This window comes from Lutzomyia longipalpis, chromosome 1 (genome assembly GCF_024334085.1).
Source record: "Lutzomyia longipalpis isolate SR_M1_2022 chromosome 1, ASM2433408v1".
In the NCBI taxonomy this organism is placed as follows: Eukaryota; Metazoa; Arthropoda; class Insecta; order Diptera; family Psychodidae; genus Lutzomyia; species Lutzomyia longipalpis.
Genome location: NC_074707.1, coordinates 23,066,957 through 23,086,015, shown reverse-complemented (window position 1 = coordinate 23,086,015; position 19,059 = coordinate 23,066,957). Strand labels below are relative to the sequence as shown.

General features: G+C 33.4%; 1 protein-coding gene across 1 annotated transcript; it reads left to right on the top strand.

The window, feature by feature from the left end:
• Positions 1–11,467: 11,467 nt before the first annotated feature.
• LOC129790100 (uncharacterized) lies at positions 11,468–19,059 on the top strand. The gene is made up of 9 exons (XM_055827776.1): positions 11,468–11,675; positions 11,831–12,403; positions 12,538–12,668; positions 12,731–13,112; positions 13,182–13,802; positions 13,864–13,888; positions 16,047–16,121; positions 16,877–17,866; positions 18,542–19,059. Exons 2-9 carry the CDS (start codon positions 11,862–11,864, stop codon positions 18,911–18,913), a joined length of 3,138 nt encoding a protein of 1,045 aa, XP_055683751.1. The 5' UTR covers positions 11,468–11,675; positions 11,831–11,861; the 3' UTR covers positions 18,914–19,059.

Sequence of the window (19,059 nt, the reverse complement as noted above, 5' to 3'; positions counted from 1 at the left end):
TTGTACTACGGAAACACCTAAGCAAAAAAACTAAGTGGACGCTGTGGATAGAGATCACTTGAGCTCGTGATCAATGTGATCACCACAGATCACAATCGTCGTCAAATGTAGTTCAACTAAAGCTAATGATTGTGATTGATCGCTCTATTCATTCATCAACTGCAAAAGAACCTCTAGCACCTTCAACCTAAACATGAGGCTAATTATGCGAAATTCCTTCAGAAGAGTGTTACAGAAATAACGAAATAATTGAGCAAAGAAACAATCGAATAAAACTTTTTAATTAATTTTATTTTAATATGCTAATTTAGTTTCTAATTCTAAAGATATTTGTTTCCCAAACTGAGGCATTATTTTTTTTTAATTTAAATTTGTTATTACAGCATTAGAAATCCAGTTTTACTCATATACATGTGAAATATCTATAATAAACCACAGAACTGTTAGATTTCTCCAGTACAATAAACCTACAATAACCTGATAGATAAATTTGGTTAGATTTCTTACTGAAAAATTCTTAGTACGTCTTTTCCTCTTTTCGCCATCAATGTGATATATAATAAAATGCTTGATATTTTTATTAATAGAACAGACTCCGTTTCTTTCGCGTCTTTTTGTGTGTCAAAGTCATTGGTCTAATAAAGCATAATTCTTGCTCTTATTTTATATTATTTATCCACTTTTTGCTTTATTTATGAAACTTGAATTTCTTTAAGCCACACTATAACTGGAGAAAGTGCAAAGCATGGAGGTATGTGAACTTACCACTTGAGAGATGATTGATAGCACTACTTAGAACTTCTTCTGCAAACCTTGTTTTATATCGAATTTCAATCTTATTTTTATGTGACGACTCCATATATATGAGAAATTTGTCGCACGAAACTCCCTCAATCTCGATGACAATTTCATAACATAATTTGGCCAATTTTCCCTTAATATTTTCAATGTGGAGGACATGGAATGCAATACGAATGAATAAAATATCTATAAGAAAAAACATGCCATATGAAAGGCATTAATTTTTATATTTAAAATTTCATTCAAATACAAATCAAAAAAGCTTTCACAACTCTATATTAGCTGTCATCAAAAGCTGGTGAAAAAGTTCCTTTAATTTGAGACAATTAAATATAAATGGACTTTCGTGTGTGCCACAAAAAGAGTTTCAAGTTCAATATTTCAATTACCGTCTTGACGGGGAATTTCGTTGTTCACCATTAGATTAATTCTTCTGGCGAGTTCATTTTGAACATTTATATTAAAAGCACTCACTAAAAAAAACGCCCCATGATTTTTTCATCGAGCAATTATTAGTCAATTTATTAAACACATTGCAATTTATTTTAACAATTTCGCGCGGGTACTTTTTGGCAAGTTTTGGTGTGTCTGTGAGTCTAAATAAGTGGTGTGTAATTGATACTCACGTGTGCTTTTTGGGTGCAAAATGAAAAAATAAAAAGAAACACCATTACCAGCCGGAATGTTATTTCATAATGTTTATGTTCAATTGAGACGAGGAAAAGTTCCTTGATGAAAAATTTTTACCTTGAAATCTGATGCATAAAATTAATTTATTATTTTGAATAGAATTTAATTTCTATTTGCAAGAATTATAATTTTTTGAGTGGATGTTTATTAATTATCTTGCTATATTAATTTTCTTTTTCAGAAAACCAGCCCACATTGAGCTTCCATCATTGACCAATCTTGCGTGGAGTTCTTGAAAAATGAAACACCCAAATTCCTCGTCATGCAAAAAGTGAAAGTCTCAATTGTAATTTACTTTTCATCTGGTGTAGTGTAGGGTTCAAGAAGTTCAAAAATTCCTGGCAATTTTTTTTTTGGAGTTTATACTAGGGTGGATTTCTCATGAAAAAAAAATCATTGGCAATTAATCTCTAATTTTCTTTTGTTTAGGCTTCCATGAAGTATTCAAGTTCAAAAGATTCATTCATGCTCTATGTCTGCACGCGGTATTTTTCTGGTGCCTCTCCTTACGCAACATCATTTTTGACCCAAATTCACATTTTTTTTGTATTGAACCAATCAATTTTGCGTGCTTCAATTTTGACGCAGACATTGCTGTGTTAATAAATATGTAAAATATTTAGGTATAAATTTTAACTTCTTATCAACAAAACACTTTCACTTTCACCTCTCTCTGCGTGCGGAAATATGAGAAGGAAGATGAACGAACAATGATGACAATGGCATTTTGGTTGTCTCACAAATATACCATAAAAATACAACATAAATTGAATTATTTATAATGTATAACAGCATTAAAAAAGTCACTCGGTGCTGCCCAAAATAATAATTCTTTTATGCAATAGGCCCAACGAAAAGTGAATTCGAGAGACGCAATTCAAATACGAACGTTTCAGCGTTCCAATTTTGCCGCCAACGAGATTTATGGGATGGGAATTCAGTGTGAACGACGAAAAGGGATTAGCAAATATCGAGATGGTATTATTGTTCAGTAATATCTCCACAAATAGTTCTTGCGTGTCGCGTATAATTAAATATCTCACTTGTACTCAAAAATGCCATGTGAATTTCTACGGTATGTTACCCACACAAGAAATGCCCATTGGATGACATGTGAATTGGTCCAAAAATATCATGGAGAATAAACAAATAAAATCCCATTCAATACCTTACGAATTTCCATTCATTGACCCAAAAGAAAGTCAACCGCATTCATTGGGAACACAAAGATTGAATAAGATTTGTTTTGTTGTAATTTTCCGCGCAAAAATGCAAATAGGAAATTGCATAAAAGTATAATAAAATTGATCAAATAATTTGATTATGTTGTAAATCGCAAAGAAATGGAGATAATGATTGTTGACTAAATAATTTATAACTCCGGCGATTGATTTTGTTAATACTTTACATTTTATTTAGTGCTAATTTTTGCAAAAATTTAAATTGAAACGATTAATCTATCCGGTGGCAGGTTAAGCTTATCTAAACATTATAGTTTTATTACTGTGAGAATACAGTGATGTCTGATAATATGGCCAAATGACTTACATATCGTCAAAAAGATTTCATTTTTCTCATTAACAAATTTTTTTGTTGTCCTAATATTGAGATCAAGATAAAAATCTCATTTCATGAATGTACCACAAAAGTTTTTTCTAATAGCTTTAGGCTATGTTGGCTGTGTAGTGTATACACTCTGTCTTATCTCATTAAAATAAAATTCCTTATGAAAGAAATCCTTTCGATATTACTTAAAATTTAATCCCTTTAACCCTGATATGCTCAGGACTTCTCAAGTTTCCTAAAAATCTGTATTATAAAATAGCTAAAGCCAATTATTAACTAATATTCTTGCATTTTTATTAGAAATTTTTAAACTTATTCTTTAGTTGAATCTCTTCGACTTTAGTAAAAATAAAAGATTTATGATTTTTTATGCATTCACAGTCATCAAAGTAAAATTGGAAAACCCCAGTAAGGAGATATTTTATTAAATTGTTTCCTTCATCTTCCCTCACGATTTTTTTTATTTCCGATGATATTGTTTAGTGGGCACAACATTGTATTCAATTGATCAAATGAAATATGTTTACGGAAATCTAAATTTTTCTTTCTTTACACTAAATCCTATGTATTGAAAAGAATTTATTTTGTTGCTAAAAAAAGATCATTCAACAAATTTCCACGCACTGCCAATTCTTTGACCACTAAATTGTACATATACCTACATTACAATTCCTCATCAATTGATAGTGAAGAAGTAAAAAACGTAAACTACATTTTTCTTACCACACCTAGGAGGTCCTTGACACTCGTGTCCATCATTGAGGTGGCAGCTTGGTGGAGCACAAAAATTTCCACGAGCGAATTTTAGAGACTCCCTTGGCCATTCTCTCTGGGGCATGTGCATATCGGTGGCTACAAATGCCGAACTTCTCAACTTCTTCAGTGACTACCGAAGCACCAGCAACCAGTCTGCAATGGTAAGAGGTGCAACTTTATATAAATTTATACCACCATTCACCTCGGGCACGCAGTTGTTGGTTGATTTTCAAACGGAACGGTTTGCTCGCTGGCGCTCTTGATGTATCGTCTACCGTTGTTCTTGCCATAGTTTTATCTAGTTGCACCTGAATATATATTTTTGGAGCTCAGAGTAAGAAAAAGAAATATCCTAAAAGTTTGTTCTATTAGTGAAGATGTTTTTGGTGCCATAAAAAAGAGAAATAGTGCAAGAGGAAAATTTATGGTGTTATAAATCAGTGAAAGGAAATCAACTGAGGAATTTACGGCGGCAGTGTGATAAAAAAATCATTGAATTGATTGAAAATTTCACACCTAAATTCACTTTCACGGACACATCTGTGAAAGATGAAACTATAAAGTGCTGTGTGCATACAAATTTTTAAATCTCTCCGTCCACCTCAACTTCCTATCACGTTTTCTGCGCGCCACAAAAAAAATCATACACTAAGTTGTTTGTAAGTAAAAAAAAAAGAGCCACAATATGTTGGTATACTTTGTCTAGTTAAAATTGAGTGAAATAATTTTTTTACGGTTTGTTAATGTCCAAGCTGAATATTGCAAGAGAATTTCCACCATAATGTTGAATTTGGTCAAAAATGAAGGTTTTTAAGTGCAGTAGTAAAACTAATTGTCAAAGGTGCAAGAGCTTGATGAAATAGAATTATAAAAAAAATAGGTTTTGTTTGAAATTTCTTTCGGCCATGCAAAAACTATTTAGAATACCTAAGAATAAAATATCAGAAAAAGAAAATAAATTTATTCTGTGACATTATTCATTTATTATAGGAAAATTATATTATTTTTTTTTTAGATGAGATAAGATGTTCTTTCCATTGGGAGCAATTTTAATCCCTTTCCTTTTAAACAAATTAATTAAATCTAACTCTCAAGGTTAGAATGATAATTTTGCATTCTTATTCTGACTTTTTTTCCTTTTACACGACAGTTGAGACAGTTGACGATAATTTATTAAATTCAATTCATACTATAGTTCCTCCTTTCTCATTCATAAAAAAAAGATTTAACGTATTTACTAAACTGTTGAATTTACCAAAAAAAAAGGATTCTAAAAGAACAAGTTTATTTTATGCTGACTCTTGATATAGTGGTTATATACTCTACTTACAGGAAATTACCCAAACAAAATACAATTCTTGAAAACTTAATTAATAGGCTTTAGATTTATACACACACCCTTTTCGAGTTACTCAAGCAAATATTTATACTTTTAGTGAGCTATTCCTCATAATTTGTGACATTTTGTTCTTTCATATGGCAATTAAAATCAATTTTCTCTTTCACCTCCCACTTGTGGTCGTTAGTTGTATATTCTTAAAGTGATTTACAGTCAATTGGTTGACGACTTGAGTGGACAAACTATAAGCACATTTTAGCATTTGTTCAATTTGCACTGCCTGCGGGGACACATCATTGAACAACAAGTTGGACAATGTGACAGAAATGCACAAATAGAAGTAGTATTGATGCGAATATTACCTTAAAAATATGTATGTTACCTCTGTCTCATTTAGAAATCCTAAATAAAAATGAATTGGTAACATTTTCTGCTCTTTTTACCAGAAATAATGCATGACTAGCGCAAAATGGTAATTGAAAGATTTTTTTGAAGGTGAATTAGATGGAAATACATCAGCATACAATTTCGTTGATGGTCCGGTCAATTCGACCATGCAAGAGGAGGGTGTGCTTATTAGAGCTGAAAATATAGAAAAGTTCATTCAAAAAATAAATGCAGTACAGTATTACGTAAAATTTTGTGCAGTGCAGTTCCGGACAGCGAAACATTTTACAATTTGTTCAAGAATTACAAGTCTATCTGATCAATCTTATTTTCCGGCTAAAAAATTCAGAGTAATTCTAGTATTAGCCCAATCTACTCTCTTATCACATTTTCTTTGTTTTAGTGGATAATCACCTTGTTTTTATTAAAAGTGTAATTGAAGAAAGTCGGCAAAGGTTATCTCATTGAAGATCAATTTATTGCGTAACAAGAAAAATATCTAAGCGGATGGAAAATAAGACCAAATAGGTAAAGACTCGTGAACTTTTGACCAAAAACACTCGCGATTCACAATCACTCGCATTACATGATCTCTCTCTCTCTCTCTCTCTCTCTCTTTCGGTTCAAGTGGTCGCGTAGTAGAGCATGATTGCAGGTAAAGATCACTGGTCTTGCGATCACTTTAATTGTCCCTCACTCTTTTACCATGCCACACCATTGCTTCTTTACATTATGTACACTTCTCTTGCAAATAAGACCCCAATTCTTCTGCCTATACTGCATTCATATTCAAGTAGAAATGTATAAGAAAGGTCAATGTAGGTATCGTAACGAAATATTAAAGGAAAATTCAATACGGACCTTTTTTCTTCAATTTCCTCGAGAACACCGTGACAAGACACTTGATTGGGGGCACACATTGAAGTAAGAAAACACCTTGACTTTACGAGTCATACAAGCCGATGTATAGACAGCTCCTTTCTCGAAAAATTCCTCTCTTCTTCATGCCATATAATACACCTCTTGCGAATTAATCTATAAGAAAGTAACATTGCATTCCGCTTGATGGTCCGTGAAAGTAATGTGATGTGCAAAGATTTTATAATATGTAATCAAACATTTAAATGAAAAGCGAAAAAAATAACACTGAAAATTAATTTATTTGATATTTAAAAGAGTTAGTTAAGGTTTTCACTCTCATTATGAGCCAATAACAAATTCACTGACCTTTTGGAAAGGAAATTGAAAGAGATACAAAATTAAACAGTTTCCTTTGAGCATCATAATGTCCTAAGTTATGAAATTTGGAAATGTCGTAATAAAAATAATATGTAAATAATTTAAAGTTATTACCCCAATGAGAATTGCGAAATGTTTTATTGAATTCATTTTGATCAATGGAACAAAAAAACAGACATTTAATTCATATTATTATTTAATGCAAAATAAATTGATGGTATTTACAGTTAAGAATGGGAAATGAGTATACAAATAAAAATCCAGGCATTAAAATATTACATTCAAAGAAAATTTACACTGCAATTGCATTTTAATCTTTAGTTAAGTATGTAGTATTGTAATATATTATACGCTCGAAAAATGCTTGTTATCGTTCCCTCCCAAAAGTGAAAAGTCGTGAGTTGATGCTGGATATTTAAATGAATTTAAATAAATGGGTGTTTTTTGCGGTGATTGAAGAGTGTTTAGCAGCGAAATTATATGCAAATGAGAGCGAAACAATGAAATTCAGGATGGATAAATGCTGGCGAGACATGGTGGAATAAAATAGTTAAAAACATACCATTTATCAAATTGTAAAGGTGGTATTGTTGTTTTCCTTTACGTCAATTGATTACCTCAGCCAGCATGGCGAAAGTAGTACAAATATTTTTTTCTCTTGTCATTTGGTCTACATTTCCCGCCAATTTCCCTTTTTTCTCCCGCACCACATGCTCAATTGAATAATCTCTCTGCATTGAATTTGGATTAAACATCACACTGAGAGAGACGATGTTGCATAACTTCACCGGTGTAAAACATCTATAGACAATGAAGGGGGGAGAAGGTTGAAATAGCATAGAGACCTAAAATAATACAGATCTTCACATAATCATATAATCCATCTACTCATCACTCATTTCATATTATCATTGTATTTAACAATCTGTTTAATTATGGAAGAAAATTAATATACATTTCATTCACCTGCAGTGCGTGTGAGAATGATGGGATGGTTTCGTTCGAAAGAGGAAGAAAAATTATGCATAAAACACCGCGAGAGACACAAGATTTCGATGATCACAAACAAAAATTCAACAACAAAAAAAATTCATAATTACATAAATTTGCATCACTAATACGAATTGCATCATAATCAAGCGCCGATGGGAAATGCAAGAGAAATTCAACTTTTGGACGTCTCAATGCACTGCGTGCCGTACTGATCCGCATATGCGTGCTAATTTATACTGTAAATTATGAAAATCCAAATAAAAGATATACCTACTCCTTTGCATATACGCGAGAGTAATGAATTATAATTCAATTTAATAAACCAGTCTTTACATACTCTACTTGCACTGCGAGTATATTGACTCTAGAGACCGACTAAACCCATTTTTAGACATTCGTTTTAGACTCCAAAATAATATACATATCGTACACTCGAAGTTCATATCAAAAGTATCAAAATTGGTTAAATGCAACCTACTCCTACGAAAACATTCACTTTCAATTTTGCATGTCCCACACTAAAGTGAGAAATAGCAGTTAATGTCATCAGATAGAATTCCAATAAATCACTAAAAATACTTTATTAGAGTGAAGGAAAATTTATTTCTTGGCATATGCACACAAACGAGTCATTTGGATACTAAAATGTCTTAAACCAACAATTATTTGAAATTTAATAGGCTAATACTAGTTAAGCTTTTTTTATTTGTTCAGCTCAGTCAGCTCAGTCGTAAAAAGTTTGCACTAAAATAAGTGCAATAAAAAGTCAATACAAAAAAAAATTATCTCAAATAAAATGAAATTGTTTTTTTTTCTCTCATAAAACATACATAAATTACAAATTTCCTGGATACACCTCATAAAATGTATTTGAAACTTACTTTGTGACAATTTTTACGAACTTTCTCAAAAATATTGAGCAAAAAATCTAATGGAAATTAATTAATTTTTAGTAGAAAGAAGCATAATGAATGATTTGGTAGGTCTTTGAATTACTTATTCACATTTTGCTTTTAAAATACAATCTTACAAGAGCTCTGAAAAAATTAAAATTAATAATTAACACAGTTAACAAATATTTAAAAAATATATATCTCACATCGATTAAAGCAATTGAAATTTAAACAAGATAAATCCCAAATACTGCAGCCTTTCACATCTCCATATAAGTATAACGAATGGCGGCGCCTTCGAATAAATTGCCTGACAAAAATATTTTAATATATTATAGCACTATTTAACAGAAAGTGCAGAGAGTAAAAGATTTTGCACATAAGGCAAATTTTCGTGTCTGTTTTTTTTTATTTTGCTCTTTCTCTCACCCCACACCAAATGGATCTTTACGCAATTTATACGTGGTGCCCCTGAGGACAGTATTTTGCAATCGTAACACTAGTCAGAGACCCATGAAAAGTCCACATGCGTAAATCATAATTAGATGAGCACGAACAGTCATTTTTTATATACATCTTCGCGATCACATGTCTATAATTATGTGTAATAAAATATAAATTGTTATAAATATTATTAATTGCATTATTTACTAATTAATTGCAATGAGATGCAGATAAATGAAAATAAAATATAAAAAAACAAATCGCAGACATTTGTTGCATCACACAGCTAATGGGAGAAATTTTATCTCCACTTTACACCTGAATTTTTAATAAGAGGAAGTCATAAAATATTAACTTTAAAGCTTCTTAAACCCTTATTTTTTATTCCGCATAGTTTATAATGAAGAATCGGCAAAAATACACGAATTTACTTTTTATGCACATGGGAAAATGTCGAAAATGTTTACTAATTGATTTCTTTTCTACGCAATTTAATTAATTTAATGACTCATTACCGGTATTTGCTGATTGTATCTGACAAATGCAATTGCATTTCGTTAGTTACGAAGAACTCAGAGTTAAACATAATCTAGATTCTAGATTAATATCTAATTAATTGGCATCGTATTTTTTTCATCATTTAATACTTTTATCTTGGAAAAAAAAAGTTTTTTTTAGGAGAACTATAAATTGTTACCTATAGATTCAACGTAGAAATAATTTTCCGATTTATTAGCTAAAAATTAAATTATTTGAACACCTTAAATGATAAGAAAAATTAACGGATAAAATTAGAAAAAAAAACTGCGTGAATAAGAAAATATATCAGTGGATGTTATATTTTTGCTGTGAATCTAGCTCCATTTTTTTCCTCTCATAAACTACGATAATTTTATGTCTCCTATACTTAATCGACTTTAGTTAAGATTAGACATATAAACAAATAATTTAAAATAGTCAAATTATCTGTATATAAAATAAATATCAAAGGTGATCAACTCTGCAGATAATCTACAAAAAGTACTCTCATGTCTGATATGTATACCACTCAATGCACTGGACTCGCCACAACGTGCCTTTTCTTTTACCACGCTCAACAGCAAAATTGTACACCTTATAATCTCGTGTCGTATGGAGCGACTTTCAATTTTAAGTCAGTAGATACACTTTTTTTTTTAAGGTGCGCGAGTGCATAATTGAATGCAATGACTCCATCTTCTCTCTCAGTCCGCCGCTGGAGGTCGAATAGGTGGAGGTGAATGTTGCGAAAGAAAATAGTTTATGACGGAAAACAATACAAGATCCGCAAAGATCACAGAAATTCCACACCGCGCAGGTCATTCAATAGTGATTTTATATGTTACCTACAAAGCATTTTTAGCACGCGCCAGCGAGATTTCCGCCAAAAAATGCCTGGAACTAAAATCCAATAAGAGGGTCCCGCGAAGCAATTGTTATTTAACAAGATAGTAAACTCTTTTTGGTCACAATTTGTTCTCTGCAACTTTTCCATTGAATTATTTACGTAATAACCTTGAGAAATGCTTTATTTTCGCACTCATTCACTAAATGTAGGTGAAAAATGTATATTCTGCAGTGTCACAGTAATTGGTCTGTGAGTTGTAACAAATTGCGCACATTCAATGTACATAATTTTTTTTTTAAATCCTAGATTTAATGATAGAATACCTGTGCCATTCTCACCCACAAGAGCCAATAAGTATAGTGCAAATTAATGCTTCAATAGAATATTTTTGAAATAAAATTAATTTTACATTTAATTTTGGTTAACATTTTAGTTTAAGTGATGTTGGTATAATTATTGCGTTCTGCTTACAGGCAGGATATTTTCCATAAAACTCAATGAACTGAAAACGAATATATAATTAAAAAATAATAATTGTAGATAATGATTATTGGAAAATATGGCATGAAGAAGTTGAATAATTAATAATAAGCTCTACATTTTAGTCTAATTTAGAAGATATAATAAGATAATTGTATCAACAGAAAAAAATATTGTTATACATATTTTCTTGAAAATCGTGTCTAAAACTAAGACTCATAATGTTAAGTTCTTTGAGGTCCTAAAAGTGTATGAGGATTTTAAGAAATAATACTGTATGGATGATTTTTCCTTGAGCTAATATTTATTCAGATTCATCATTTAACGCCGTGACCTAACACGATGTTTAGAAAATAAATTAAAATGGCCAATTCACTTACTTTGCTACAAAGAGTGATTATAAATTATTACATGTCTTTCAATAAGTTTAATGTCACTAACTTCCCATATATATGTATGTAGATAAATTTCTTGCACAGTCACTTTTTCTTCGTGAGATAAAACTATAAGATTACAACAAGTAAACTATCGTTATGTAGTATGATTTTCAATTGAGAAATTAATATGTGAAAACTCTCGGTACAAAAGCCGCTCGCCGCGAGTAGAAAAATCAGTTTTTTAAATGTAGTAGTGAAAAAAAATTGCCCCACAAAAATAAGCTTCTGAATCAATAAATGTATTTTTATCACCGAGCATTTTCCCTTGCATCTGGATCTCCTTGGTCTCTTTTCTTTATGCAGAAAAATATATTTTTTATCAACTCTCTTTTGTCTCAAAAGATTGATCTTGAACCAAGTCTTGGACATGAAAAAAGAAAATAAAACACTTCAATGTAGTTCAATTAAAAATAACTTACATTCAGGTTTGTCCTTTCAGATCCATCATTAACCTCCCACTAAATTAAAAGATGATCGTAAGGAATATTCTGCTGTGTGTGAGCCTACTGGCACTTGTTATTGTAATTGAGACCGATGCTGTTATCAATAGTGTACCATCAGATCTCAATGGACCACCTCCATTGGAAACTGTGAAGATGTGGGATTTACTTTACTATGACTTCCCACCGCACTGGCCAAGTTCCAATCCAGATTTCTACAATCCTGAGCAAGTTGTCGCCACGGGACTAGAAGTAACACATGATAGGATTTTTGTTGCAACTCCACGTCTCTTTTCCGGAGTTCCTGCCACCTTGAGCTCCATATCGCGCATTGATCATGGGGACTCGCCAGCCTTAAGTGCTTATCCTGATTGGAGTCATCACGCGGCAGGAACGAAGAGCTACAATTGCAGTGATATTGGCCTTGTTTCTGTCTACCGAATGAAGCTGGATCGATGCAATCGCCTATGGGCTCTCGATGCGGGTGTTTCGCGCTCACTGGAAGATTTTGAAGTTACCTGCCCACCAAAGATTCTTGTCTACGACACCGATACGGACAATGTCGTTCGAAGGTAAGGTAAATTTTTACTGAGAGCAATTAAAATTTTATGAAACTATGTTAGTGCACATTTTATTGCCTTTTAACTGATTTTAATTAAATTGTACCTCTGCTAAAGCTAATTGAAAACTTCTTTCTTTTTTGTAGGATTGATTTTCCTTCAGAAGTTGTTCGTGGAGAATCTCTCTACACAAATCTCATTATTGACGACACCACAGCCAAGAGAGAAAATCACTGTGACGACGTCTTCGTTTATATAACAGACACTGTGGAGCCAGGTACAAAATTGTAGATTTATTTCTGTGCCACTTTCTTCTAAATACCGGAATATTTCTTGCAGCAATTGTTGTATACGACAGTGGCAATGATGTGACATGGAGACTTTCCCATCCATCTATGTATCCCGATCCCGATTTTGCTGAATCCACCATACATGAGCACAAATTCACGCTAATGGATGGAATTGTGGGAATTGCATTTGATCGTGATGCCAACATGATCTACTACCAACCCCTGGCCACGGATAGATTGTTTTCTGTATCAACAGCAGCCCTTCGTAGTGGACCACTTCAGTGGGGAAAGGAGCTTCCTGTTAAACTTGTGGGACATAAGAGTTCTCAGGGTTTGGGTATTGCATGTGCACCCAAAGGAGGAACCATCTTCTTTAGTCCCTTCAGTGCAACTGCCATTGGAGAGTGGAATCCACTGAGCAATTACCAAAAGTAGAGATTTTATTATTATTTTTTTATATAATTTGACCTATTTAAAATTCATTTTGAATTCATTTTTAGCGTTGTTGCCCATGATGCCGAACGTCTTCAGTTCGTAGCAGACCTCATGGCACCATCCCGTGATCCTGGAACACTCTACATCCTCTCTTCCAAATTCCACAGATTCTTCCTCAAGAATCTCGACTCTAGCGAAGTCAATACGCGGATATTGAGAATTCGCGGAGTAGTGTATGAATCCCCTGATGATGCAGAGATCCTTCCTCTTGTCCAGCAAACTATCCCTGTGCTTGCCACGACAAGTCCTCCCTTCAAGCCTAGAGTTCCGGGATTTAAAAATACCTTTGTGCTCAACCATCCACTCACTCCAGCTCACCCTGGACGGCCAACATCCTACATTGAACGCTATTTCGGAAGATCCCATCTTGAAACACCATACAACTATGAACCCGTGGGGGTGATTAACAAACAAGTATCGAGTCCATTTGCCAGACTCAATATGGGAGAAAAACCACGACCATCATCTATCCCAGCACCCAGCTCCGTCCAAGAGCTCCACAAATTCGATGGTGGGAATGTGCTTTACACCACTAAGATTGAGCACCACAGAGGTCCACCATCGAGAGATTACCGCGGTTACAGATACACCCGACACTCCAATCGCCAAGTTCTCTACAACAGTACGCTAACATTCTAAAAAAATTCTTATTATGCATATAGTTATTAATGAAATCATCCGCGAAAGTGTCCTCCGTGTCGTTGACATTCAAGTTTGTGTGTTCAGAAATGCTAATTTATTGAGATTTTCTGTGTGAGTGATCCTAAAGAGAGTGTCAATCAACTTATAAATGATCACCATTTGAGAGACCTGACCAGTGATTCTCCCAATGTTTTTTTTGCCATAGTTATCGCATTTTAGATGTATATTTTTTTGTAATTATATTTTGTATAAAGAAAACTCTTTTTTTTATGTATTTCCCCCAACATTATATTACTCTTGAATACTTTTAGGCGATTTTTGTACATAATGTTCATAATACTAGTGAATAATAAAAATGTTGTATAAGGCAAATATGCTTATATGTATGTGCATGATCTTTAATATTTATAGCTCAATAGAGTTACTAAATTATCGAGGTTTTCTCAGAACTGGGGACACAGCAGCAGCGATAAGAAAAGTGTCACGCATGAAATTACCCGCGCGACTTTTCTCTCATAGATCCCAATGGGACAGGGCTTCATGGTCTTTTTATTAAGCATAGTAAATATTAAAGTCGCGCATTTAAGCAAGATCAGTTGGTAATATTCCACTTAAAAGATGTAAAGTGAATCATTGGGAAAGTACAAAGCAGCGCTGACAGAAAAGGTAAGCAAATACATATTCTTGTTAAGGTTTCAAATCAAATCTTCACACTGGGTCAAATGCTGCTCACAAAAATTGATGGTTTTCCACATTAGAAAGTTTTATGGGAAATTCCCCAAAGATATCTAGAAAAATTAATTTAATTTTATCTCATTTAGGAAATCTCATTTTGCGAGACTTTTATCGTGATCCCAAGACTTCCTTTTAAATTTGGAGAGATAAAAAAAACATAATTTGTTTGCAAGAATTTCAAAACAGCTATTTTTTATCATGATTTCCAAATAAACAAGGAGATCTCTGTAGATTGTGTGTATAATCCATTAGGTAATGCAGTTCAAGTTCAAGCAGAGTCTGTGTTCTCATTGTAAAAGAAAAACATTATTTTGGATTGTAGGATGATATGAAAGAAATATCCGATTTTGTAGAAAGAGGAAGTTTGATGAGTTTTTTAAGATAAGTACTGCGATATATAAGATAAAATATGATTATACCAGGTTTACCTATCCTAAGAGTCTGAAATAATTTCAAAGAAAAATTTGTATCTAAAATCAAAATCTATCTTTTTCTTTATTTTCATTTTTTCATGTTTCTGTGGGATTTGATTTTTTCACAAACGAGGGATTTTCCTATATACGAACGGGTAAACTTCTTGTCTCTTTTAATTAAAGCTCCTAACGGTAACTGAATAATATAAAAATTTATTGATAAAATTTAATTGCGCTAACAAAAATAAATCGGTATACACACTTGTTGCCCTTGTTAGCAAAGAGTTAATTGTCTGAATTATTGGACATTTCTTAATTTCTGACCCAATGAAATGGTGTTTGAATTTATTAGTGTTATATATTAAAGCTGAATAATTAGCACTATACTGTTAATGCTCTACTAAAAATTTTTCTTTTAATTCTTCCTTCTCCTTCAAAATAAATTTAAAAAAATATAATAATACTCGCATATTGGGAAATTGTCCAACAAAAATGAGTTTTTTTGTTAAACTACAATTTAATGAGGGTCAATGAAACATGCGTCATTGAAAATTGATCATCCATAGATGATGCTTTTGTAATCATTGAAAAATACCAGACTATCACATAGATATGCTAAGTAAGCATATAATGAGATCATGATGATCACTAAATAAGATTTATTTATATAAAAACAAACGCATGGTGTGTCTGGTTTAACACATAAATACCACCATATAATATAAAGTCATGAAAGACGCATAGCCTTGTGTTGGGGCAGACAAATCAAAGAGCTAAACGACACACGAACCACCTGATTAAAATCGCGGAATTTTCAGCTCGAGCCGCAGAAATCACATAAAAACGGATTCCAGCATTGGTCAAACTTTTGTGCTCATCACTCTCCAGTTTATTTCTGAACGTGCTTGAGAACAGGCGGAATTTGCGAATATTTCCTCGTTTTCTGTGCTGTGATTAACGTTTAAAAAAAAACAATAATAATCATTAAGACACAAAAAGTGATAAGAAATTGTGCATCGTCTCAAGATCACGTGTAAGTGGAACACTTGGACATGTTGCTTGTAGTAAATACATTAAAAGACGGGTCAAGAAATTTTACGCGGCATTTTCAATGTGTTTGCGGGAAAGTACCCAATGGGTTTAACATTTATAAATGTAATATAATTTCTACGAATTGTTTGTGCATTTCTTTGAACAAACCTACAAATAGCATGTGGTTTAGGTGTTTAGCAACGTACCAATGAGAAAGTGGGTGACATCAGTTTTGGCATATAATTTGTCTTACAAAATTTAACATTTTTTGCTCAATTTGTGTTCTTGCCGGCACCTGTGCTCATTCGGTGGAAAAAAACTAGGCATAGAAAAATTGTCAAGCAAACGATATCAAGTACACCAAACATATTTTCATCTTCATCGTCATTTTCCTTGAATTCTGATTCGTCTTCACACCTCACACGTTTCTGGTGGAACAAATATAAGAAGTGTGTGATAAAACTTATTAATATAAAAAATATCCTAAATTTCACATGATGAGAAATACTTAATTTTGCACACTGTTCGCAAATTAAATATTTAATGCAGATCACAATATAAAATGGCATGTGGAAATTATCTATTAGGTCGTTTAAATTTTGCACATCTCAGGTGCAACAACAGTGTGTGATCGGTGTGATCTGATCAAGTTTTGCGATCACGGTGTTTTTAATCGCGCAAATTATTACTGACTGGAGTGTCCGCCGTGACGAACTAATATCATTTATTAGTGAAGGAAGTAATATCGCTTCTCCGTGGTAAAATTTACGCAAATTCAACCGGTTGGGAGTTTTGATCTTGAAAATTTATTATTCAAAACCTCTTCAATCTTGTGTATTATATAATATGCTTTATAACATTTTTAATTTCTTTCCCAGATGATGCCGATTGGGAGGACGATGCATAAATTTATTAGCCTGTGCCTTGTAATAGCACCGGTATTGGGGCAGGTTTCGAATTTGAAGAGCGTGGCAGAATGGCGTGATTTAGAATATGAATTTCCATCTGCTCAGCTTAGAGAAAATGCAATTGTCCAAGGAAAATATGTTGTAGGAAATGGTGTACCCATTGATGTGGATGTAGCTTATCGCCAAAGTGGTGGATCACTGATCTTTGTGACGGTTCCACGCTTCGTGGAGGGTATTCCCATCACCTTGGGTACCATCACCGGCATGTCGACATCCAATGGGCCCATGATTCGTGCATATCCGGACTATTCATGGCAGAGTTCTCATGGCAAGGACTGCAACGGCATCACGTCCGTATTTCGTGTATTTGTGGACAAATGCAAAAGACTCTGGGTACTAGACACGGGCAAGATAGGCGACAATCAATTGTGCCAGCCTCAAATTCTCGTCTTTGATGTCATGACTGATCAGCTTATTCAGCGCTATCGTATTCCAAAGGATCAATTCCTTGCCAATTCGCTTCTTGTAACGATCATGGTTGACGTGAGAAATGCACCACCATTGGGTAGATGTGATCAGACGATGGCCTACGTTACGGATGTTACGGGATTCGGTCTTATTGTGTACGATTATAAGCGCCATCGATCGTGGAGGGTGCAGAATAAACTCTTCTTCCCACATCCAAAGTATGGGACATTTAACATCAAGGGTGATTCCTTTGATCTCATGGATGGTGCTCTCGGTCTCGCTATTTCTCCACAAGTCATGAGAACTGCTAGGGGAGGCTATGGACTTTTCTATCCAGCCTATGATACACAGAATGATATTCTTCCGCAAACAGAGCGTCTTCTCTTCTTCCATGCCTTGGCTTCGGCTACTGAAAATGCTGTACCGCTCTCCTTGATTGATAATGCAACCATTTGGCAGAATAATCCTGATGATATGCCAAGAAGTTTTAGGGTAAGTCATCTTAAACCTCTTTTAACGACCACTTAAATATTTTGCAATTCATGAAAAGTCTTTAAAAAAAAAACTATGCGCCATCAGTTACACATTTTTTATCGTGTCGAGTCAAAGAAATGAATGGGAGTTTTTATAAAGCTCTGATCATTTTTAGATTTTTTTGTGTGTTGATTCATACCTGTTTAAATTATATCTTCTGAACATTTCTTACCAGACACGCAAATTCTCTTGTTTTTTTGATACTTTTCGTGATATCCATATATCTCCACAAGTCTCAAGAACCTCAAGAATGAAAAAAACAGCAAATTGTCTCTGGAAAAAAACCTTAAAAAAATTGCGTTTAAGAAATAAATCTCATCGTCGCGACAAACGCGATCGTAAATAATTCCTCATAGGTACATTTTTTGATTAAATTTAAAATTTCCAGAGTGAGTGATTAAAAATTAACTTGGTTTTTCCCACTGAGAGAAGCATCACGCACGCAAATCTGTTGAGGGAGATTTCCCAAAAAAAAGCGCAGCACCTGTAAATTGGGAAATTTTAAACCAATAATGAAAAAAAATTGGAAAAAATAAATCTGTTACAAGATTCCAATCTGATTTTGACAATCTGGCAAGTCAAGGTGCAATAAATTTTTCTTTTTATATCCAAAAAAATCATTTTATCGTATAGGAAATTGGACATAGAGGAACTCAGAGTGCGGCTGAAGCCACGGATGGGAATGGAAATCTCTTTTTTGGCCTCATGAACCCAATTGCCATTGCCTGTTGGGATACAAATACCGAATATAACAAGAGGAACATCAAGATTGTGGCCCAAAATGATCAAACCCTTCAATTTGCAAGTGGATTGAAAATTGTTTTGAATGGACGTGGGGAAGAGGAGTTGTGGGTGTTGACAAGCAGCTTCCAGAAGACAATGGCTGGCACAAGAAATTTCCGTGAAATTAATTTCCGCATTCAGGCTTTGCAAGTTCATCAACTATTGGGCGGTACCAGATGCTCAGGAAAGGACACCAGTGGCTTTACATTCCCAGATTTCTGAATATCATTTCCATCCTTGCGCAAGTGATTGCGTTTCTGCATTTATTTTCTCATAGTGCCAGCAAAATGTCAATGAAAGTTAATTGTTTATAAAAAAAAATAATAAAGAGATTTCCCAAAGAGTGGACGGTTCATGATAAGATAAAA

What these genes read in the sequence shown, in the direction of transcription:
- LOC129790100 (XM_055827776.1), top strand. Translation starts at nt 11,862, where the DNA reads ATGATCGTAAGGAATATTCTGCTGTGTGTGAGCCTACTGGCACTTGTT. An exon ending in AACAGACACTGTGGAGCCAG is followed by an intron (nt 12,669 to 12,730) that starts GTACAAAATTGT and finishes TATTTCTTGCAG; the next exon opens with CAATTGTTGTATACGACAGT. An exon ending in CCACTGAGCAATTACCAAAA is followed by an intron (nt 13,113 to 13,181) that starts GTAGAGATTTTA and finishes ATTCATTTTTAG; the next exon opens with CGTTGTTGCCCATGATGCCG.